General features: G+C 38.0%; 1 protein-coding gene across 1 annotated transcript in view; it reads left to right on the forward strand.

The window, feature by feature from the left end:
- LOC117295689 (S phase cyclin A-associated protein in the endoplasmic reticulum-like) overlaps nucleotides 1-16327 on the forward strand; it is a 77069-nt gene extending 60742 nt beyond the window's left edge. The window contains exon 29 of the mRNA XM_033778400.1: nucleotides 16224-16327. Within this exon, the coding sequence (XP_033634291.1) occupies nucleotides 16224-16327 (104 nt within the window). The remainder of the gene's footprint in view (nucleotides 1-16223) is intronic.
- Nucleotides 16328-24569: the final 8242 nt, after the last annotated feature.

Consider the following 24569-nt stretch of genomic DNA (forward strand, 5'->3'; position numbering starts at 1 on the left):
AATTATGCAAGTTTCCTCTTTGTTGTCAATACGCATACACTGTATTACCATACCTGTTTTCAAATTTAATCCATAAATAGTGTTTTGGTGCTGACGTAAATTAACATTTTGAAATGTTGACATGCAGATTTTTTTACACTTGGTTTTATAATATTTTGCCAAGTGTGAGGCGTGGATGTGTTATTCTTATCCCCGTGCCATAATCAAATCATCAATTCTGTTCGTCTTGATGTGGGTGAAGCCCTAAATCTCTAGAGCTTTGTAAGGAATCTGTCCACGCGCCAGTGGAGATGCTCTGGGTGGTGATTTGTATGGAGTGCCTTGAGGCACACAAGCTCTTGTATTTATTCTGCAGGTTGTTTCAATCTGTGGCCAGACCAGCTATAGACATGATTTAATCCTTGAGTGCACGTACGGGGGAAAACATCTCTGCTACTACTACACAACTTATTCAAGTTCATTTTGATGATAGTGGGATGGTGGATGAGTCCGACCCATTGTTGTCGGAACTGGTGTCTGAATTTTTTTTTCAATGATTATTAGGAAGCAACTATAAATTAAATAGTAAACTTGTGGGTACAACTATGTGTAAATCTCTTTTGTGGGAGTGTTGGCTCTGAAAAGAGCCGGTGTGACTGTGGTCTCTACGTTTCGAACAGTGTATTCTGCCCGTCTTCAGGAGAGTCTCCTGAAGACAACCAGAGTATACTGTTCGAAACATCAATACCACACCGGCTCTTTTGAGAATGAACACTCCCACAAAAGAAATTTACACAAAGTCGTACCCACAAGTTTACTATTTATTTATTGTTTCTTCCTACTTATCCACAACATGCAAAGCTTCAAACAAAACTTGTTAATCAGTCTCCTGAAGACAACCAGAGTATACTGTTTGAAACGTTGAGACCACACCGGTTCTTTTTAGAGCCAACACTGCCACTAAAGAGATTTACACATGGTTGTACCCTCAAGTTTACTATTTATTTATAGTTTCTCCCTATTTATCCACATCATGCAAAGCTTCAAACAATACTTGATGATAATTGTTAATCAGTAGTCATGTATGTTGTACACAGAGTCCTGACTCCTGAAATCACCTGATCCTACTCTCATCGGGAAGGTTTTAAGTGGTGTACTTGTAGCCATTTGAAGACAATAAATATTTCAGTTTTTTATTTATTTTCTTAAATGGATTGAATGGAATGGAAACACACTTACAAGAAAAGTTAAGTGGTGGAAAATGCATTAGTTGCACGTTGGAAAAAGTTGAACACTTGCTTGAATCATCAGTTTGTAAGGACAGCTTTCCTTCAAAGCATTACATGAAGAACCAGTTGATCAGAATTATCAAATAAGGTCTACCTTATCCCAAATGTGTACTCAATTTGCAGGAGACTGATATAATGAATAGTGTGCTTCATATGTATAATTCATAAAGGGTAGAGCTGTTAGCTGTAGTTGTGGCCCATAATGTTAACTTGTGTCATTTGATCCTCACTAGCAAAATCTACATCGGATTGGGGTGCTTAGTTACTGTGGTACATACCATACATACATGTATAAAGCTTGTTTTAAAACCCATCAGTTTCAGACAATTCTGATGCCACTTGAGACGGAGTGAGTTTGTGAGCCAGATATAGGGGGAAAAAGAGACGTCAGTAATCAGGCCTGCAAGCAAGCACCATCTCTGTGTTTGCCCTTCCAATTTAAACCCTATGAGAGGTACAGAACCCAAGCAGAGAAAAACACTGGTGAAAAAAGTGCAAGCTGTTGGACTCTGAAGCAAATGCCCTCGACTTTCTCTTTTCCTTTAATATTTTCACCGCAACCTCACGAATATCTATAAATACTGGCTCGAATCTTTTGTCTGACCACTCAGCAATCTGTGCCATAGTTTGCAATTTGATCGTGGATTCGGGAAAAGGGATGGTGTTTGCCGTTTCAATTAACTCCCAATATCAAAGCAGAGGGTAAAAAAAAGGGGCTCATAATTAGAACCTCGGTGGTTTGCCTGTATATAGGTCTCTTCATCATCAAGACTATAACACGGGCTAGAGTCTGGGGGAGGGAGGGGGAAAAGCTAACCGACAATAGCTTGGCAATTTGTTATCTTGCTTGCTGTCGAGACCATTTCCACATCATGACAGAAGGAGAATAATCACTGCGGAAAGGACAAACAAAAAACTGAATGCCGACCCGACCGTGGAAATGAGAAATTGGAACGGAATCTTTGAAAAGACAAGGTTTAGCTGGGTATATACCGCCAGAAGATGTTTTCAGTTGCTTGTGGTCAATTGGCTGTTTGTTGGAGCTTTAGAAACACACAAGCCTGTAATAAGCGCTGCCTTTTCATCCTGCTAGCCCTGCTGATACAAGCTCAGTTTGTACACGTTTATGCTTCTTATACAAAAGAATTGATTCCCTTTTTTTTTTTGGTGTCAAGGGCGTTATATGAAAACATGCACAAACAATGTTCAATTGTTGAAGTGGAAGGTTTTTGTTAGCACCGTGAATTTTGACAAACCGGTCTTGAATTTCCAGACCATAATAAGGACATTTCTGTGTCACTTTTTTTCTTCTTCTAATCTGTGCATTTTTTCAATTTTCACAAATGAGTTTTATTCATTATTACGGAGGGAAAATGTAGGTGGAGACGTCTTTTTTTTGTGGAAGGAAATTACATTGTGGAAATGTCAATGCCAAACCTTCATTATGAAATCTTCATTATGAACAGATTTGCAGAAATTTGGCTGAGTTTCTTTTTTCCAAAACCTTCAATTGCAAAGAATTTCTTTTCAAAGAAGTTGTGATGAATGTTTTGCGATTTGTGACAGTGTGGGGAATTGAAAGGTTGATTGAAGTGAATTTTGATTTGTTTAATGGTTTCTTTAGAAAGTCTGATGAGTCTTCTGTATCATTTTTAAGTCAATGTGTTAAATTGATGAATAAATGCATGTATGGGGTTGTATTGGGTAACGGTAAAATGTAATCCCCCACCAGTGACTGTTCCGCATGGAAACATGGCGTGCCTAACCCATCTGCCTACAAGTTAAAGCAAACATTGTGCCAAGTTATCTGCATGTAGAGTGCTATTTACATCTATCCCTGTGTTTTCACAGAGAAGATGTTATGTTGATTCTGTCTTGAATTCACTGTGAATGATGAAACGCAAGGGAAGTCAACTTAACCCATTAACATGTTGGAATTGGAAGGAAACCTTATCCTTGTTTCGGCTTCAAGCTAAATTTCTCATCATCTTTAGGAGTTATCATAGGGGTGGTGCTTTCCTTGGTTAAAAAGCCCAACCTGTAACTCAGTAGCTTGGGCTGCGTGCAAACACACACACACGCTGCTCCCAGACCGGAACCCTCTAGAAGAAATAATTGTTTTGGAAGACCCCCCTACTCAGCCGGACAGTGGGCAAACACAATAGCACCACCAGCCAGGATGTGCCGTGGGTTGAAACAGGAGACCGGAGGGGTGAGAAAATGGTGAGGCGAAAGCCACGGCCAGCAACTATATAAGCAAGAGTGTAAGAGCACTCTGTCCACTTCAGAAGCTTTTTACATTGTTTGTCCATACCAGCCCCCATACTCCATCAAAACACAGCATATGGTGTTTGGCCAGCACTTCATGCAAGTGTCATGCCGCGCGCGCAGCCAGAAACAGGGAATAAAACAAAACAAAAATTGTGGGGCTTTTAACGCGGGTGATGGATTGCCCGTTGTAAACTTGGCTGTGGCTTGTAGCATGGTACCGTGCACGACATAACGGTCGAGCTGGCCCTCAAGTACTTTGATTAGCTCGGCCATGTACATAATGCACTTTTCAGAAGGGGTGGGGAAGGTGTGTACCGGTGTGTATGAACACGGTGGATGGTACACACGCGTGCTTACATAAGTGTATTTTGTGTATTCAACGTAGAGATTGTTTGAATGGCAACTTTGGGCCGGGAATATGTCAACCTCTAACTGCTTTAGATTCTTAACATTCATAACCATAGTCAGATCAACCCGAGTCGCGGAGTAAGTACAATTCAGTTGACTTTGAGACTCTGAACAAATATTATGGGTGGGAAGAGAGCATTCATTGTTTAGTTAAAACAAAAAACGTGCATCCCATTTATTGTATAAATGTTGATTCCACATGCTAATTCAAGATTAGGATTAGCTTTGCGGGAATGAACACACATCAAGGTAGGAATCTACCAGTTTGTTTAGCTTTTTGTTTTATATGTGAAATGACACAACTCGTCATTAGTTGTAGCTGCAGCTTGCACAAGCAAAGCTGGAAATATACATAGAACTGGTCATTATTTCATCTTCAATTTCTTTAAAAAGAAATGGTTTTTTTTACCTTCTGTTCATTTCTTTGTTTAGCCATATAGCTAACTTACATATGTTTAGCATACAACTATTACAAGAAGTTTCTGATACAGCTGTACTTCTAAACTGTATCCAAACCTTACTTACCTTTGTATTAATTCATATTCAATTTCCTTTGAAAACAATTTCAACCAAAATTCTTTTGTCAAACTTTCCGTACATGTATATTCCTTTTTAGCCTTTAAGCTAAACATGTACATGTGTTCAGCATACAACATGAACAAGCGTAGAAATATCCGATACAGCTGTATTTTCTAAACTGTATTGCAAACATTACTAACCATCCTCCTGAACCCAAACCAAACAACTAATCTACCTACAACAACCTGTCCCCAAGCAAGGTCATAGCCTGACCTCCATACCAGACCTTCCCTGACCTCCTCCTATCATCAGCACACCCACAAACTCCAAAGTCTCCCCAAACAAGTGCTGGAGGATGAGCTGCAGGCTATTGCTCTTGTGATAAGAACAATTATGTCTTTGTGTGCGGCACCTGTACTTTTGACTAATAGAAACAATACCTGGAGTACCTGAATTACAAGAAGAATGTCCTAGGACTCCCTGTCCACCTGTTTCATGCAGTAGGGGATATAGTGTGGATTGGCTGACTTGTTTAAGTTCCTTTACCTCCCATGTTTGACAGTTGAAGATCATCCCACCCACAAGTTCTTAGAAAGGAGACATGTTACAAATTTATACGAGCGCGAAATCAATTATTCTAATTAACCTTTAGCACTTCCCTTGTGGGCCCTCTTCTATGGTACACACAAGTGAAGAAAACAAAAGCGTACACCAGTGTGATCTACATGGGCCTATGTTTGAATATTTTTGTGCACCCAATTGTAAAAATTGTGTAGCCGAGATTTTAACTTAGTATAAGGATTTGGAAAAAGGGTGTTCGAATTTGCTGGAAATTCAAAAACTAGGGGTCCGCTCACAATACATTTAAATTGTAAATGACGGATAAAACAGGGTGTCCCAATTTCACATTCTGGTTATGTATAAGTAACATCTTGTGTTAGCACTGTATACTCAGTACTGCTCTAGCATTGCTAAGGCCGTGGGTTCAAATCCCACCTGAGTAATATGCCTATGATTGTTTTCACAGAACTCTTGAAAGTACTTAGTATACATGTACATGTACAGTACATGTACAGTGCTTACACACACACAATGGTGATGGGGTAAAACCCAAATCAACTTGGACATGCTTTCACCTGATGAGTGCAATATGAAAATAATTGTCTCTGTGTAATTTCAACGGAACCCGAATAAGTTAATATCCAATTCACAACAAAACCATAATCAACATGTTGGTAAAGACAAGTAAATGCTTAATAATCAATAACTGTCTGTGGATTGTAAACCAGTCCCTAATTGCGATATTAACATAATTGCCTCTGTATAATTTAAACATTACCTGAATAAGTTAATATCTAGTAGTATAAACCACAAAACCATAATCAACATGTTTGTTAAAGTAAATGCTTAATAATCAATAACTGGTAGAATGTAAACCAGTCCCTAATTGCAGCAAGCCCCTATCCCTAATGGCTATACACCTAGTTTGTAACAGTGTCACCTGAAGTGAAATCAATCATGGAAAAGGCCCACCTGTTTCACAGGTGAATGTAGGGGCCCCCTATTGGCTCTGTTATGATTCAATTTGCCGGTTACTTCAATGGCATTCAGTGTCTTGTAGGCCTAAAACCTTATTCATGACGACAGCCAAGAGACTCGAAACATAGATTTTTCTTGTTTGAATATAAGCTTCAAGAACCAAGTACAACCCACCTCAGGCTTGGTGAATGAAGCAGGCTTCCTCCCCCCCCCCCCCTCCCTCCCCGCCTCATCCTTTACAAAATAAATGTGTTAATACTGCTTGCTCTACATACAAATTACAATCATATACTAAATTCTGCTCGCTTTAAACTCATACAATAATATCTGGGCCCAGTTTCATAGAGCTGCTTAAGCAGAGAATTCTGTTAAAGCAACTTTCTGCTTAGCAAAAATAAGCAGGATACCAGTCACAGATTGAGGATAAAAAGTTGCACAATAAAAAATGGCTAATTTGGCCTGAACTAGAATGTAGTAAATAAATTAATCAAGGCATGTTTTTTTTTTTAAACAACTAGTTATGTTGGTGGTGGTGGAGTTATAATGACAATTTGGGAGGTGATGACCATGACTCTCAAACCTGGTGGGGGAAGGAGGTCTTTTGTGCATGGGTTGTCAAGAGCCCAAATCAGTAAAGCTACTGTAGAGAGCCTCATTCTCATCAGCCTCAGAGATAACTCTGAGAGATAAAAGAGCAGATTTAGACTCAGATGATTATAAATAAAATTGCTTCAAAAGTTCTCCTATCCTAAAGTTAATGCCAGCAGCCTGAAACAATAAATCGGCTTCACATTTCGTTTCGCACTGTGTACAAATTAGTTTTTCTTGTGGTGTCATTTTAAATAAATCTTAAAAGTCGTTCCAAATGCCTAGGATAAAACAAATTTAAATTTGGATTGAAGCAACTTGGACTCTTTGATATGGCTGTTGGCTGGAATGACAATGTTGAAGAACATGGCATTCTGGCCGAAGCCACTGTCAAAGAGGTTAATTCAGACACAATCGTAAAATAGATAATAAAATATCCACCTTTTTTTCAAAGCCACTCTTTCACTTTAACTTGTGTAAAGTTTTTTTCTGTTTGTTTTCAGTACGCCTTCATCTCTCGCATTTTAACAAGTGTATTTAGTTTTTACCCAACTTGTTTACTGGTTTATATGGTCTTTAATCATCAGAGTTGAGCAGTCATAACAATATTGTTTGAATGAGTAACAAGCATCAGACCCTTAGTGAGTTCGTCTAGAGAGAGAGAGATGGTGTTGTGATGTAAATATTTAGGTACACCGTGTCATTTCACAAATTACTACTGATTCCATTTGTACACACTACAGGCTGTATTTCAACATCCCAGGTAATGCTCCACAATGAGCTTACTCCAGAAATAATAAACAATTTTCTGGATGACATTATGGAAACATTTATGCATCATAATTAATTTCATGTCGGTGGAATATACTCCAATTAGTGATGCCACTGGGGGTGGTGATACATTGGCCGACGGGGTTCCTCCATTTGTTAAGATACACACACTATACCGGACATAGATGATAAATGATATTGTAGAGTGCCGTCCAAGACAGTCGATCGCCTGGTATGTCAGCTTCTGCGCTCCGCTTTATAAGTGTTTGGTGTGGCTAATAGGGCAAGGTACTGTGTAGCGTGTTCACTTAGATGAAGTACTATTGACTAGATGCTTCAACGCAAAGCCTGCCAAAGAGAACACGCGCAGTCGTGTCGGCCCATTGAATATTAACACCCACTGCTTTCCAAAGCAAATGACCAAACGTGGCACCATCCCCCTCTCGACTTGTTACGCGCCGTTTCTCCAAATAGCATCTTTTTGGAAGGTGGCTGAGTTCATACAGGCACATGCCTCTCAGAGTGGGTGATGCTGAGGATTTGTAGAGAGGGAGAAACTAAAGATGAATTCTTGGCAGACTTAGCAACGCAAGGATGGCGTCAGTGTCGAAGCGAGAAACGTGGAGCACTCTGCAGGAGTTGAAGGAATGTCCGCAGGGGCTTTTTAGCTCTTGGCCTATCTTGTCAGACCTGTGAAATCTAACATATGGCAGCGATAAGGGGTGGGTTCTCCCAGTGGCATGGTCCAAAGATTCAGCGGAATGCAAATTCAGGAGGGGAGAAGGAAAAAACCTCTCTATGCATCACATTGGCCTTGTGCGTTTTGTTGTTTGCTTATAGTACTATCATGTTCTTGTAGTCTGGTACATGTCAAACATCAATGTCATAGATAAAGTGCATATTCATTTTGCTTCTCTCCAGAGACAAAGAGATTCAGTATTTGACTTTCCAGAAGTAAACTGCTTATTTTGCTTTTCTCTCATACAATTTGTCAAGTTACTCTTGACAAAAAGAGTACAAACAATTTATTTCCGATATTTACAATAGCGCTGGAATAGTGATTAGTTTGGGGAATAAAGTAGCATTGGACATTTACAAATTAGTTGCTTATTGTGGCCGACCTACATGATTCAAAAGAATAGGTGAGGGATAGTGACATTTCTTTTTCAATTTCATTATCGTTCTCCAAACAAAATTGTCTCTCCAAATATTTCTAGACAATAATTTACCAATAGCATCGATCAGTTTAAGACAAGGCAGTCTTAACAGTTTTGTGTAAAGAGACATATGTTTTGAATCTCCAGAAATGTTTGTGAAATAAATGACACATTTGGTAATTAATTGCTGGATACTGCCTCAAAGTTATAAAATAAACCTTTGTATCCCTTGTGGTTTATATTATTATAAATGATCTTAAAGAAAAAACTGAATGCACTTGTCAATTTTATAATGGACTATGTAACCCTTTGGCAATGGTTCGTCATTTTGTATCATGGTGAAAACAAATTTTTACAAATTTGTCAAAATCAAGCTTTGGTCAGTCCAATATCTGGTATGTTCGTATAGAAATTTATTGCTTTGCAAAAAAGTTTCTGAAAATTTTGTATTTCTTGATAATTGTATGGGTATAGACTTAAAGTGATCAATCGACTATTTAATCCTCCGCAATTGATAACACAAATACACAACTGAAGACAACAAAATACTCCTTTTGCACGAGTAAACCAGTGTTTTTTCCTCCGTACCATTCCATTTCTCGTCAATGTATCTGACTCTAACCACTGCCGCTGTGTCGCAACATGTTACTATTCTAACAAACTTGTGCCTTTTTTTAATCCATGGCTCTGACTTGATACAACCGTGTGTCCTTTCTTTACTTTATGAAACAACTCACAACCTTATGCATCCATGCAACTTTTCAGCTGATCAGCTGATTTCCTATTTTTCTTTTTTAAATGGTGCCATAGAATACTCAAAAACACTGTACGGTGATCGACCATTTCCTTGTTTTTCCTAGAATGTTTTATATCTGTGATGTAACTTCGGGCACTTTCTTTGGGCAATCAAGGTGTACTGTTGCTTGTTGCAACACTACTAAATATGGTGTCAGTCTAGACGGATTCCCATCAGATTTAAAATAGTTTCAAAATTCGGCTGGCTGCGACGAAAATTTACCAGAGCTAAATGGTCCTGGGAATTTGCATTGTCACTTAGTATGCATTGTCTTTGGTGCCTAGGTCTACATCCATGAAAGCATGCCACCGGGCGATATGGAAATGGATAATGCAAACATGAGGGGAAAATTCAAGCTTATGTTAACCACTCGAAAAAAAACTCATGGTAGGGCGCCGGTACGGAAATCCAGAGATTGTTGGTTCAAATCCCGCTCTAGTCAATGTATGTATTCAACCCCAAATCATAATAAACTCAAACAGTAAATTGTGTTATTAAAGATGCTATGTCAGATTTTTGGCCCCAAACATTAAAAAATAGATTTTTTTGAGTGAATGGTATTTCAAAGAGTATCACACGCTCTAGCGAAAAAAAGTTTAACTTTTACTTTTGATGGTCAGGAACCATGACAAAAATTTAAAACGTTTCTTATAAAACACATAAGAATTGGTCACGTGATATATTGTCGGGATCCCAACAAAAACTAATTTTTAGCATTTTATTTCACTGCTACTAATAATTGGCGGACTTTTTCGAGCAATGGCTCAAATGAAAGCTTGTAACTTTCTCGACCCCCCATCAAAATACCTATTGAATTTTAAATCAAAATTTTTGGGTCAAATCGACCAAAAATCTGACATAGCATCTTTAACATCATACCATATTAAGCCCCCAAAATGTATTCCCACTTCATAGGGCCTTCAAGTTCCAGTGCAGATATGTCTCTTAGAAATGTAAGTAAGTCTAATGTTCATGATGTATGAAAAGTAGTGTTTCTTGATCAGATGTTCTGAGATGCATTGGTAATTGAGAAAGAGGCATGTCTTGTCTTACAGTTAGTGGTAGGATGCTTTAAAGCAGACAGTACAGTCTAATCATGGAGTAAGGAAAATACATTTCCTTCCTCCATGGTCTAATAATATGCCAGGGGTGTTGTGAGGCAACCTGCTCCCATAACACATAGCTATCCACCCAGCCAGTAGATATAGATTACAAACAAGCTGAATAGTCCATCTATAATAAGTAACTCTAATTACCATGGCTATATATTGTAGGTTGCTGTATTATCAAAATGTGTGAAGTCAAGTACACGCCACAATACCCACTGGCACACATTCACACCGGGCTAAATTAGATTAATTTTTTCGGTGGTGCGCAGTGCGTGTACACCTCATCACCCAGACCTGTGAAATTAAAACCCCAGCCAGTTTCCTTTTTGCCCTCGTCGTCGTGTGTTGCTGCGGGTTGCCTGGGAATTAAAAACCGTCCTGATTGGTGTTAATTTGATGAAATTAAAACTGGGTGAGACAAAGAGATGGTGAGTTAGGACGTGATTAAATGTTGCCATCTGTGGGCTGATCTGAATGGTTAACAAGGTGCCTGTATGTAATTGGGCTCTTACTATTGCCTAGCAGTTTGAACTACTCTGCCATTTATGTGACACATTCCGCCCTAATTGGTTGTCGTAATAACTGGTATATGTCCCAGTTTTGTATTAAAAATTTTGACGTTTTAATTTTAGGACTTTAAGGTGGTGCAGTGCTCAGTCAGTTTTAATGTGTTGATGAGATTTATGGTCAATCAAGTCACACTGCTTGTTCGGTGTGTTTTTTGGTATTGACTTTTCCTTGTCATCTTTAAAGAAACTGCTCTAAGATATATATAAATTGAATTATCCAGAGAAATTGTGGACACCCGGGATAGTTTTTGTTTTTAATCTTAGGACTTAAAGGCAGTGGACACTATTGGTAATTACTCAAAATAATTATTAGCATAAAACCTTTCTTGGTAACGAGTAATGGGGAGAGGTTGATGGTATAAAACATTGTGAGAAACGGCTCCCTCTGGAGTAATGTAGTTTTCAAGAAAGAAGTAATTTTCCACGAATTTGATTTCGAGACCTCAGATTTAGAATTTTAGGTCTCGAAATCAAGCATCTGAAAGCACACAACTTCGTGTGACAAGAGTGTTTTTTTCTTTCATTATTATCTCGCAACTTCGACGACCAATTGAGCTCAAATTTTCACAGGTTTGTTATTTTATGCATATGTTGAGATACACCAATTGGGAAGACTGGTCTTCGATAATTACTAATAGTGTCCACTGTCCAGTGTCTTTAAGGATGTGCAGCAGCGGTTTCAATGAGTTGATGAGATTTATGGTCAAGCAAGTCACACTGCTCGTTCAGTGTTTTTTTTTTTTGGTATTAACTTTTCCTTGACGTCTTTAAAGAAACTGCTTTCAGATATCCATAAATTATATAATCCAGAGAATTTGTAGGAAACCCGGGACAGTTTTGTGTTTATCCATTTCAGATTTCAGATTTATGGGTTTAATTGAAATTGACGAGGCTTTCTTTGGTGCATGTAATCAATGCATGTCTCACTGTGGACTGGGGTAACATTTACATCTGAAGTGTTTTGCTGTACATTCTGTACATCAAATATGAAAGTAAAGTTGTTTCAAGGTAGAGTCAATGTTATTGAAAGGTACTACAAAGAATTGGTACAGCTGGCAAAATAGTTGCAGACACTGTGCATGTTTTGTGTGATTAACCATATACATGAAATAAAAAACCTGTACACATTTTGGTTAAAATCCTGTGTGTGAGTCAGGTGGAATTACTGAGAAGTAAAAAAAAAAGGTACAGTTTTCAGCATGTTAACACATTGTCCTAAATTGGTTGTAACAACCGAAATCAGCTGTTTTCAGATGCCGTTTTCTTGAATATTACTTGATTTCAGAGGTAAATGGTTCAGGTAAAAACTTCTTGATCTTAGCTTTCAGACTAAAATGAAACATTGGTTTGTTTGTATCCCTACCATTCAACCCTGTAAAATAACTTAAATAGTGGGTGCAGTGCAGTAAGAGACAGACTCTCTAGTATTTGAAATACAGTCTAGAGTAAATCTGTTTACAAGTGCCTAAATGAAGAAACACTTTTCATTAAATGGTGCTGACCCATTGAGCTATTGTCGCAATTATCCTGCTGGTTGGAACCCTAATTACTCAAATTGTGACGGTAATGAGCCTCAATAACAATACAGGGCAGCATAGGTGGATGGAAATAAAGAGTGTCCAGACAGAGACATCCCAATTTGCAATGAGAGGGACTCTGTTAGGACTGTAAATCCATAGGACAATAAACCATTAACAAACATCATGGTGACACACATGGAGTCTGATTTGTAACAATCGCCAATTAGCGCACAATGCTGAAATCAGTAACAAGGCTTCAAGTTAATACCAACAAGCATTCAAATCATAAACACAACAACTACAGACTCTGGACCACCTCCATACAGTGACCCTGGTCTCAGCTACACAGTGGGTAAATTAACAAACAATTACCCACTTTGTGTTCAAAGAAAACAAGTGCCTGCCAAGGAAGAATCTGGTGAGCTGTGTGTTCATTTTCACAAGTGGCTACATGACTTTGCATCCTACTGTGGAATAGTTTGTGGTGGTTTTTGCAATTGTTTAGGACTTAACCCCAACCAAATCCGCTCTGTGTTGATGCTTAATTGGGTGACATTGCCAAGGGCGTGACAATATAAAAACTTCTTTGTGCGGCTTTATGTGAGATACATGATTTTGGGGACTATTGTGATTTGGCACACAACTGCATCCACTTGTGGCTAGCATTCTAATTATCTGCACCACACTAAGCCAACACTCCATAGCATTGACATCTGTATGGGATACAGACTGCCCCCTAGTGTCCAGATTAAACCAGTGTCATCATTTTGTTTAATTTTTTTTCATTTGCCTGAAGCGGTGCTGTTTTTATAATCTAGAAACCAACTACCAGTTTGATTTAAGGTTAACAAATTTTGATGATTTTAACCAGAGACTGCTGTTGGGTTTGGTCACAATAGAACTAAATTGTGCAAAAACCACTGTTTGATGGAGAAATCATTGGTGGTTTCTCCTCGGAAACGTCCAGCGAATGGCAAGATTTATGTGTACACAATGTTTTTTTTGGTTTTTTTTCCACCCAAAGCTATATAAGCTAACAGAGTCTACCATTGGTAGTCAGTAGTCAGCTCCTTAATGCATATGTCACATACAAGATCTGTAAAGAGTTAAAGGCAGTGGACACTTGGTAATTACTCAAAATATTTTTTTTTTGCAAAAAACCTTACTTGGGAACTAGTAATTGGGAGAGGTTGATGGTATAAAACATTGTGAGAAACGGCTCCCTCTGAAGTAGTATAGTTTTTGAGAAAGAAGTAATTTACCACAAATTTGATTTAGAGACCTCAGATTTAGAACTTGAAGTCTCAAAATCAAGCATCAGAAAGCACACAACTTCGTGTGACAAGGGTGTTTTTTCTTTCATTAATATCTTGCAACTTTGATGACCGATTGAGATGAAATTTTTACCAGGTTTGTTATTTTGTGCATATGTTGAGATACACCAAGTGAGAATACTGGTCTTTTACAATTACCAATAGTGTCCAGTCTCTTAGATGCTCAATATTTATATGGAGTATTTAAATGTTCATTTGGTTGGGTCTTTGTAACAAAAAGTGTACCAGATTGTGGCTTTGCACATATTTGATGTTTTTCACTACCCAAGCTGTTTATAAGCCATCAGAGTCAGCTATGTAATGCATTTTCCTATAAAGTAAGTCTAGATAACACTCTGTGAATCCATACGAGCTTTGCCGTATTGACTCAAAAAACTTTAAAAGTGAGCTTAGAGCTTAGATACCTAGCGCAGCACCAAGTAGTCTTCTTTATCAAGTCACTCAAGTTTAGGTCTTGCGCTCAAAGCTGTTTTGCAACGAAAGATTCCTTAAATAATTAATTCTACTCCCTCCGATTGATCTCATACTGAGTGACCTTGAATACAGAAGACTGTCAACAGTATTTGAATCATTACCGAGCGAAACTGAATTTCCTAACAATAATACTTTCTGTAGTTTTTATTAGACAAAGAACTAATTTTGATTACCTAACTCAAATTTATTAAAAATAGAAAACCGAAATGCACATGCACATTCCATGTAATTAAATGTAATCTGTTATTCTGCAATTGTATCAAGTAAGAATAAGATTATACTGAAATAAAACCCAATAATACATTGTTGTAGTACGTCATCATCAAACATGGATTCTTGTTCGAACAATAATTTCTGTATTTGTACCCCATTGTCCACAATCATTGACTTAAAGCAACAAACCGATAGCACCATGAATAGATATAACCAACAAAGAAACAGCAAATTATTCCTTCGGACTGGACGACTCTCCAGTTTCTCTCAGGAGAGCTCCGTGTGTATTGTCTAGTTTCTTTCCTCCTTCTCCCGGTCCTCGGTTGCGGATGCAAATCAACTCGTGCGTCTGTTTCAGGATTCCATTAGGGGACTCGTGGGAATTGACCGATAAATTTCCTGCGGAGTTTATGATGTGCCACTAGATAAACCCCTGGCATGGATGTGTGTTTGTGCAGAGACTTTACTTCTTCCTTATACCTTCTTATTTTTTTGAAGATGTTTCTTTGTTGTTTTACTTTATCTCTTGTTACAAACAAATTTTAACTGACCACACAACAAATGTTGACATTGCAGCATTTGAATGGGAAGTCTTTCATATCATGGTATTGGCTGATAATATATCTGTTTGTGGAAGCCAACTCTTTGAAAATATATTTATCAGTGGACAAAATAGACGCGCTCAATGAACAAGAATAAATGACCACAATTTACCAGAATTTCATTCAAGATAATGAAATAAGTCTTTTGTGGATAATGTCCCTTACAATATGATCTTTCAGACTAGAAAACGATTTAGAAAGCCTGGACTTGCCCTTTAAGATAGGCATTCTACGCCTATACAGCTAGAAATTTGGCGCTTGCCTATTAGCGGAGAATGGTGATCGTAAGCGCAGATTTCGGCGGTAAGCAGAGCCATGAAACTGGGCCCTGTTTGTTGTCAATTAGAGAGTGTTTGTACACATGAGCAAGGAGGAAGAAAATGTGAAGGGTGTTACTAAAAGGTAGCTGACAACACAAGGGAAACACTATGCTGACAAGACGCACTTAATGCAATCAACCAAATGAATTCAGATTGCAGGAGGCCTTGACGTGATCCTGCCAGTGTATCTTAGACAGGTTTTGTCTCCCTCCTGTTTGTATCTTCTTCTCTGGTTTAAAGGCACTGGACATGTTTGGTGACTGCCAAAGACCAGTATTCTCACTTGCTGTATTCCAACATATGCATAACATTACAAATCTGTGAAAATGTTGACTCAATTGGTCATCGCAGTTGCAAATGAACAACGAAATATAATCACCCTTCTTGCAAAAATTGTGTGCTTTCAGATGCATAATAAAAGGCTTCAGCTAAAGTCTTTTATTTGAGTGAGAAATTATCTCTTTCTCAGAAACCTCATAACTTCAGAGTGAGCCGTTTCTCACAATGTTTTATACTATCAACCTCTCCCCATTACTCGTTTACCAAGTAAGTTTTTATGCTAACAATTGTTTTGAGTGATTACCAATAGTGTCCAGTGCCTTTAATTTGTCATTCTGTTGTCCGCAGTCAGATGTTCAAACCTGGGACTGTTCATTCATTGTATGGTTGGATTAAAAACATCACAGTGATGACCTTTGTACATATATACCTATCTTCCTCTCTCAATATATTTTTTCTCTCTTCCTCTCAATTCCCAACCCACAGAGAAAGAAAGAGACAAGGACCTCCAAGCGCGGACATCTTTTGAGCTTCGTTTCCCGGAGTCGTCTTGGGATGATGCAGTCAAGTTCTTCAGCGAAGCCTCTTGACATTGACTTCCCCCCATCCAAGATTATAATGCCATTCCACTCACAAAGATGTGCAGTTGACCAAAAGAAAAAGGTTTGTTTCGTGAAAAGCAACCTGTGAGAAGTACTGTGCAATTCCTTGAATATAAGGATGTTTACCTATAAGCTTTCTCCATGTAAAGAATTAGGTCAATATGGTTGAGCTTTATTTTAATATTTCATGGTAATAATTCCCCCCAAAGGCAAGTTTCATTTAAAGATCTCCCACTCTTTTCTAATATGAATGTATGGTTTTGAGGTGATTTGTGGGAGTTGGGTTGGCATCGAAATCCTATCCTGATAAATTGCATGTAGAAGAGTCAAAGGCCACATATAAAGATGTTTTTTATTTTACTCTCCAAAACACAAAGACAGTGTTTACAAATTGTCAGTTTTGTCATCTTTAAAAAATAAAAAATAAATATTTACAACTGGGATCTTTGCATCGGGGATAAAGAATATTTATTTTTACCCTTACACACCGATGCATTAAGCACTGCATTTTTCCAAGTTCTTTTAAAAAAGGGATCCAAATGTTAATTTGCATATTGATTCCCAACATAAAAATGATCTGTTTTTCAGGAATATTGACCATGATACCTGAGTGTCCACAGACTATTTTTTGAATGTTGGTATTTAAATCAAAGGACTATATAAGGTCTTTATATTCTTTGAGTTGTCAATCACTTTTTACCATACTTTTGTATTGGCTTTTTATACACTTGATTCTGTTTTAGTTTGTTATCTTTTCTTGACGCAAACTTTATGTGTACACAATTTGGTCGAACTGAAATTTCCTTAATATATTTCTTTTTCTGCTGAAGATTTGTTTAAAACATCCCCCTCATTATGCGTGGACAATTTGAAGTGTAGTGTGTTTTGTTTATATTTTATTTATTTTGTATATTGTTTTCTTTGGTTTGGGAGTCTTTTGTATTATAAGATAAAAAATAAGTAATCTTTTATGATAACATAGGGGTGAAGAGTGTTGATCAATCAGTCATGTTAAAGAATTTATTATTCAACCAAAGGGGATTAACCTCATTTCAAGACGTTTTAGTTGCTATATTCACAGCACCACTTTCTAACACCTGTTTTTATTCTTTTTGCAGATTTCTGGTGCATGAGATCGAACCAGATATCAAAATTATTTGTGTGCTATTCATGTGGTTAATAATTTAATATTAAACAAATTCATTCTTGAATTAAGGTGGGTGGAAAATGATATATTTAAGTAAATTTATTTCATCATCCATCTTTGTTTGTCTTCCATACAAATCCATGTAACCAAATCGAGGCTTGGGTTTGAAAATACTCTGGCACTTGGAGCTAGTGCTAGTGCATAAAAGCGAAGGTCAACGTACTTTGTTAAGTGACATGGTATATTTGGTTTAATGCACTGGATACTTATTGGTAATTACTAAAAATATGTATTGGCACAACAATTTAGTTGGTAACAAGCAACAGAGAGCTGTGATAGTACAAAACATTATGAGAATTAACTCCCTCTGAAGTAGCGTAGTGTTTGAGAAAAAGGTAATTTCTCACTGAAATATTTGAATCTGAAAAATACCTCAGGTCTGAGGCCTTTTTAGGCATCTGAAACATTTGTGCAACGGTAAGGGTGTTTAATCTGTTATTATTCTCCTTGCAACTTTGATGACCAATTGAATCAAAATTGTCCAAGATGTGTTATTGTATGTCTATGTTGGGATAGTGAGAATACTGGTCTTTGGCAATTACCAAACGTGTCCATAGTGCCTTTAAGAAGTGACATTGTCATTAAGTCACTAATCTTAGTGAGCGCTCAACTGAAATCCATGTACAAAATGTATATGGTAGCATTGTAAGACTGCCACTGTTTTGTGGAAACTACATCATTGCATGCAAATGCTGCACAGATTTGTATGAGTATATTCAATATTTGCTATAAATGTTCATGAAGCTTTACCTGCATGTTTTTACATCACTCTAAATATAATGGGATGAATCTGGAGCAATTGTTTTTGTACTTGAGCTATAGCGTACGAAATTCTTCACGAAATGCAGGACATTTTATTTACCTGTATAACAAGGATTTGTGCCTTTGTATCTAACATCACCTGTGTGGCTGTGAGTTGTGTGTCTATATATTTGTAAATTGTAAAATGTAGTGCTTTATTTAGTGCACAAACAAATGTTTTATATATACTGTAAATCACAAACAATATTCATTTTCCCCCCTATTTGCGAAACGGTTTAAATTTTGAAATCAGTGTTCTAACACTTCTTTGATTTGTATTTGTTCTCATTGTTCCTGTACTCATTTCATTGTGAGTACCATGGTACATAATTATCAGAATTTATTACTAGGCCGTGTCCAAATGTATGGCTTCATCATTGGCCGTAGAATAAAGGCCAACCACGGTCATAGCAGTAGCCGAATTCCCCTGATTCGAACATGGTCTGAAAAAGAAGAAGTTATGCAACAAAATTTATGAAGAAATAAATAAATGAAAGTGTTTGCATTAAAGCTGTGTTTTTTTCTGCTTGATATAACGCTTACACAAGAACTAATAACAATTTTCTTTCATCAGAGTTCAGCTTTCTCCAGAAGACCATCAGAGCATCTGATCGAAACTTCGAAATGAAACCAACGGTTCTTTTCAGAACCACCCCAACTCAATTAGAGATTATCATTACATGGTGTTACCGCAAACCTTGCTATATCGTATATTCACCATGCAAAGTTTCAAATCCTACTAATTTTCTCTCCATTTACCTACTTCAGATTTTTGTGTGTGAAAGGTTTTGTTGAGGTGGAAGTTGGTTTGAAAGTTCAAGACGTTGTGAGTTCAAAGTGACTGGTCATGTTGAACTAAATCAACAGTTACCCGCCGAATACTTGTTATTACCCGCCTTCACCTTTTTTAATTTACTCCAAGAGATATTGTATGACCACCCCGTACGGCGCATCACCGCGACGGGGCAATAAATTGATGCCAACTCCGTGCCGTGGACTAGATGAAACTGACTGAGACCGTGGCTGGCCATTTGTTCAGCCGGCAAGCTGCCCGATACAGGTTCTTTGCTGAAACTCTGCACCGGCATTTTCTGTTGGGAATTCGTTTTCCTTGTGTTCGGTACCAACTTTCGTACGTGACATCGAAAAAGAGTATAGAAAAACCCCGAGTACTATTTGTTAAAACCAAGTTGTCCATTGGTTTTAACATGAGCGCGCAGTGGCGTGGTTGGTGTTTTGTAAATTATGTGACGGCGAAAAGAGTGTATAAAAACCCTGAGTATTTGTTAAACCAAAATTTCCATTGGTTTAACATGAGCGGCACTACGGCGGTGTAGTGTTTACATGGATTCCTCACACATCATCATGTCTATTCCAAGTTCAATTTGATAGACTATGTTTTGGTTGTTGTGGGGTGCTTAAGGGATGCTATTTAGGACAACATGTAGCATACTAAAGCGAAGAGAAGGAAAGTGAGTCAGAGCTATGAGATTAAACTACGGATTATAATTGTAATCTTTTCTTCATTCATTTGACTATAGTGTGTTCTTTTTTATGCTTGGTATCCTCAAGCCGCGCCAGTGGGGTATACACACAATATAATACATGCTAATAACAATATAGTCATCGAGTTTTATAGTGCTATGAAAAATGTATGAGGTGCGACTACTAACCACTATAATGTATCATGTTTCAGTAATGTACGCAGTTTTTTCACTCTCTATAGTACTACAATGAAAAGCACGCTCTTTCCCCAAATGTAAATAAAAAAAGGAGATGCCGGCGATGTTCCGTTCTCTTATTTTGGACAACCTTCATCGTCGATGAATTCACGGCGAGGCTTCACCGTGATGAATCATATCGCAACCCTTGCGGGCTTTGGGGTCCGTGCCCCTCGAGTCCTGTCCCCCGGACCCCTAGACACATGTCATTTTCACTCGAGCTTGAACCCCTCATTTGCTTGTCCGTACTATACCTCATGAATATGCATGTTTTGCCTCCGTTTTTTCAAGATACCCTCTGCGTTTTCGGTTGTCGAAGCAGGAATATATTTTTTTTTATTCCGATAGTTTTACGCGGTAAAGAAGAGAAAATGTGGTCCCTGTGAGGTGCTGATATGAATTTGTGCCGCGAGTGAGGTTGGCTTTTTTAAAGGGGCACCCGTGTTACTTAAAAATCATAAAACGACAACTGTTCTTGACGACAGAAATTAATGTACAACCAGAATGTTTCAGTTGGTTAATGATTGTCTTACGACGTACATGGTCAATTTGAATAATCCCTTCTTATACCACTTGCTCTATATGCATGCAGTCATGATGAGAGAGAGAGAGAGAGACAGGGAGAGCATGGTGGCTCTTTGATAGAACAAGATGCCTGGAACATCTTCATAGGTGGGGTCAGGGAGATACACAAGATTGCATTATGGATAAAGGACCCAAAGGTATCTGCCAATATCATTCACTGTTAGATTAATAAATAACGAGCATGCGCAATTAGGCCCCTGTTGCTCAATTTGTTATAAATTTGTGAATCACTTTAAAAACTGTGTTCGTTATCGGGACGAAAAGCTCACCTTTAAGCCACCACCTATGGGAGATAAACGCGGTTGAAATTGTGTGGGCTTTTTGTTTTTGTCCCATAACCTTTCTTTCTACCAAAACAAAAGCCAACGTTTGTGAATGTGTAATTCAAAAATAATAATTATAGTAAATAAACATTTAATAAACATCAGAAGAGAAGAAATATGACTCGACCTTTTTATCCGGTTCGGAGTGCCAAACTGTGAATTTACGCTGACCGGCTGTGTTGGATGGACTACACTAACAAATCGAAGTTGGGTTATAGTTATTAGCGCGAAAACATTGTTGTGTGACGTTTCATGTAGTCGCTGGGGACAACGCGTAACGGCGTCCCAATTTCGCGCGATTTATCTCATTTTTAAAGTGACCTTTGGGGTTTCAGAGAAGCGGAATTTAAGGTCAGTTTTACGTCTTATTTCTGTCCATCGATAATTTTCGAAACGGTTTTGCATGAACGTAAATCAAACTTTAATTTTATCAAACCATATTCAATGGATGAAAATAATTATTTAAACAGCCACAATACAAGTTCTAGTTCCTTCCATTGCTATAGAATTTCAAAGGCCGTGGTTCGATCCCACCCGAGTAATATGCCTGGGATTTTTTTTTCACAGAGCTCGGGAAAGTACCGAGTATACATTGCTAACACACATCGGGGTACATATTATAAATAAAAAACTAAATACATAAAATAAATCTACCACAATACAAGTTCTTTAAAAACATTTGTCATAATACTGCTTTGAAGGTTTCTTGTACACTTCTCGAGGTCAACTGACACACTCTATTAACGGGCGCAGCGGAGTTATTAAGTATTAAACGATTTGCTGTTTGTCAGAAAATGTATCAAGTGAGGCAAATTGGTTGAATTATATTTAATGTGTATGTATAGGGGTAGATGGTTGTGTTCACGATAGACATTGGACATGTGTTATTCATGAGTGAGTCTGTATTGTAACTTCAACATACATGGATGTGAAGGACCTGTTTTATACCAATGACTTGATTGACAGAGGGACAGTCGTCTGTAAAAAGCGTCGTGTAGTTGTGACGTCATCGAAGAACGGGCTTTTAAATGAGGGTTGGAACAACGTGAATGTCTGGATTGTTAAAGGCAGTGTACACTGTTGGTAATTACTGTAGTTGTGACGTCATCGAAGAACGGGCTTTTAAATGAGGGTTGGAACAACGTGAATGTCTGGATTGTTAAAGGCAGTGTACACTGTTGGTAATTACTCAAAATAATTAATAGCATAAAACTTCACTTGGTAACGAGAAATGGAGAGAGGTTGATAGTATAAAACATTGTGAGAAAACGGCTCCCTCTGAAGTGACGTAGTTTCGAGAAAGAATTATTTTTCCACGAATTATGAGGTCTCGAAATCAAGCATCTGAAAGCACACAACTTCGTGTGACAAGGGTGTTTTTTTTTTTTTTTTTCATAATTATCTCGCAACTTTGACGACCGATTGAGCTAAAATTTTCACATGTTTGTTATTTTATGCATATGTTGAGATACACCAACTGTATGGGCTAGTCGTTGACAATTACCAATAGTGTCCACTGTCTTTAAATTTGCTTCTTACCTCAACTATCTATACTTCCCAGGTTTACACACCACACCGTGGATAAAAGTGGTGTGTAAAACAATCAAGTTTTTAAATATTCTCATCATCATACCACAAAGAACTAATGGGCTTTATATAGAATGAGGAGTGGAACAAAGTGAAGGTCTAGAAACCGTGGGTTTCGGTATCTTTTGTATATCAAGTTTTTTGGCCATGTCATGAATTAACACTCACTATGAATGAAGATGTTTGTAATATAATTTTCCTGTAGAAGTTTCAGCTTCATTTGTCGTCAAGTTGTTGAGAAAAAACACGGTGGAATCACGGAGCAATGTTTTTTTTTAGGAGACTCGCGTAAATACGTTGTATAGGCCTATGCTAAAACAATTGTCGTCTCACTAAGGTGAATTCAAACCTGTTTTAAAGCCATTTTATTAAAATAATATTTCTATCTTTAAATCTTCGCATCAGTGAAAGAAACATTCTTGTATAGAGGTGTGACGTCTTCTGGGAATGGGCTTTAGTATGAGACTTGGAACAAAGTTAAGGTCTAGAAAAAATATAAGCCAATTTGGCAAATTTGCTTCTAACCCCAGCTGTCTTTTCCCCACTGTTTAATCACACCTTGAATAAATGTGGTTTGTAAAATAGTCCCATCTTTAAATCTTCGCATACAGACCACAAATGGGATTTAGAATGAGGCTTGGATGAAACAAAGTGAATGTCTAGAAAACCATGTTAGCCATTTTGGTAAATTTGCCCAACTATCATGCATCTGGAATATTGTTGGTGTGTGAAATATTCCCATCTTTAAGTCTTCGCGTCAGACCACAAAGACGCCTTAAAAAAACTTGAAGGGAAACTGATGATTGACTAGCCAAGCAGTGACGGACGCAGGCCTACACACTTCTTGTCCTTGCATGCGAAATAAGCTGGAAGAGCATGAGCCAAATAGATTCTTTACCATGCACCGAGGCCGGCTGATCAAATAGGACCGCGAGAGATTCAGAATGAATATAAGACGAAGTACTTGCTTCAAGAAGCCGACGGACGGAGGAGAGGGTTGCAGAGAGAGAGAAACGAAATCAGATTTTGTGGAATGTTTTATTCATGAATATTCATCAGGCAGTTAGGTATGTAACTTTGTAACGTGTACAACTCCAAGAGAACAGAGACCATCCATCGATTCAGTGCTACTCTTCAATAAACAGCGGGGAGTTGTTCACTGTCGTCCCCACTCCCCTTCGCCTCTCCATTCGCTCGGGGAATTCGACTTTTTTCCCCCACTCTTACTTACAGGTAACCGAAGAAGATTGTGCCGAGTTTTTGAGTTGGGATGGATCGATGAGGCATCCGCTGCTTACTAGAGTCCGCCGTCCCGTAATGTGTTTGATCCGGCGGCAGATCACCGTTTGTATCCCGCTGTCAATTTGCAAAAGCGGTCCGGTCCTTGTTTTTATTCAAACACCAGATCCAGTGCACCGTTTTTTTTCTCTCGGTTTTTTTCTTTCTCAGTTGTTAGTAGGATGGGGATTTTCGTGACTGAAATTTATCAAAAACAAATTACTGTTTTCCCGTTTGGTGTTGAGTTTTTTTGTGTGGATGAATATTCAAATAATGAAATGAAAGGTTCCATCTCCTGTAAATCCTGGTCGAAGAAGTTTTGAAGAACTGAAACTTTTTCTGGATGTAAATAATACCATGTTGCTGATATATCACTATCTCTATTGTCAGTGACTATGAAAGTGACACGAATGCAACTTCATTTCGGTACCGGTTCATGTACAATTCGCAACTATAATATTAGACAAAGATAATTCTCACTGCTTATGTTGCACTATAGTTACCTGTTCATGTTTGTTGTTAGGGACGAAACGTCGGGCCATTAACTATTTTTATTTTCATCAACATCTTTTCAACCAACATCTCAATCTCATTATCCTCCTTGTATCACTGTCTTCAAAATAGTGTTTTCTGGTGAAGAATGTCTTCCAGTTTCCTCTCCCGAACCACATTTTCTCCCCCTCTCTGTGTCTATGTTCCCCCTACATTCTTGCCTGTATTCTACTTTC

This window comes from Asterias rubens, chromosome 10 (genome assembly GCF_902459465.1).
Source record: "Asterias rubens chromosome 10, eAstRub1.3, whole genome shotgun sequence".
Classification (NCBI taxonomy): Eukaryota; Metazoa; Echinodermata; class Asteroidea; order Forcipulatida; family Asteriidae; genus Asterias; species Asterias rubens.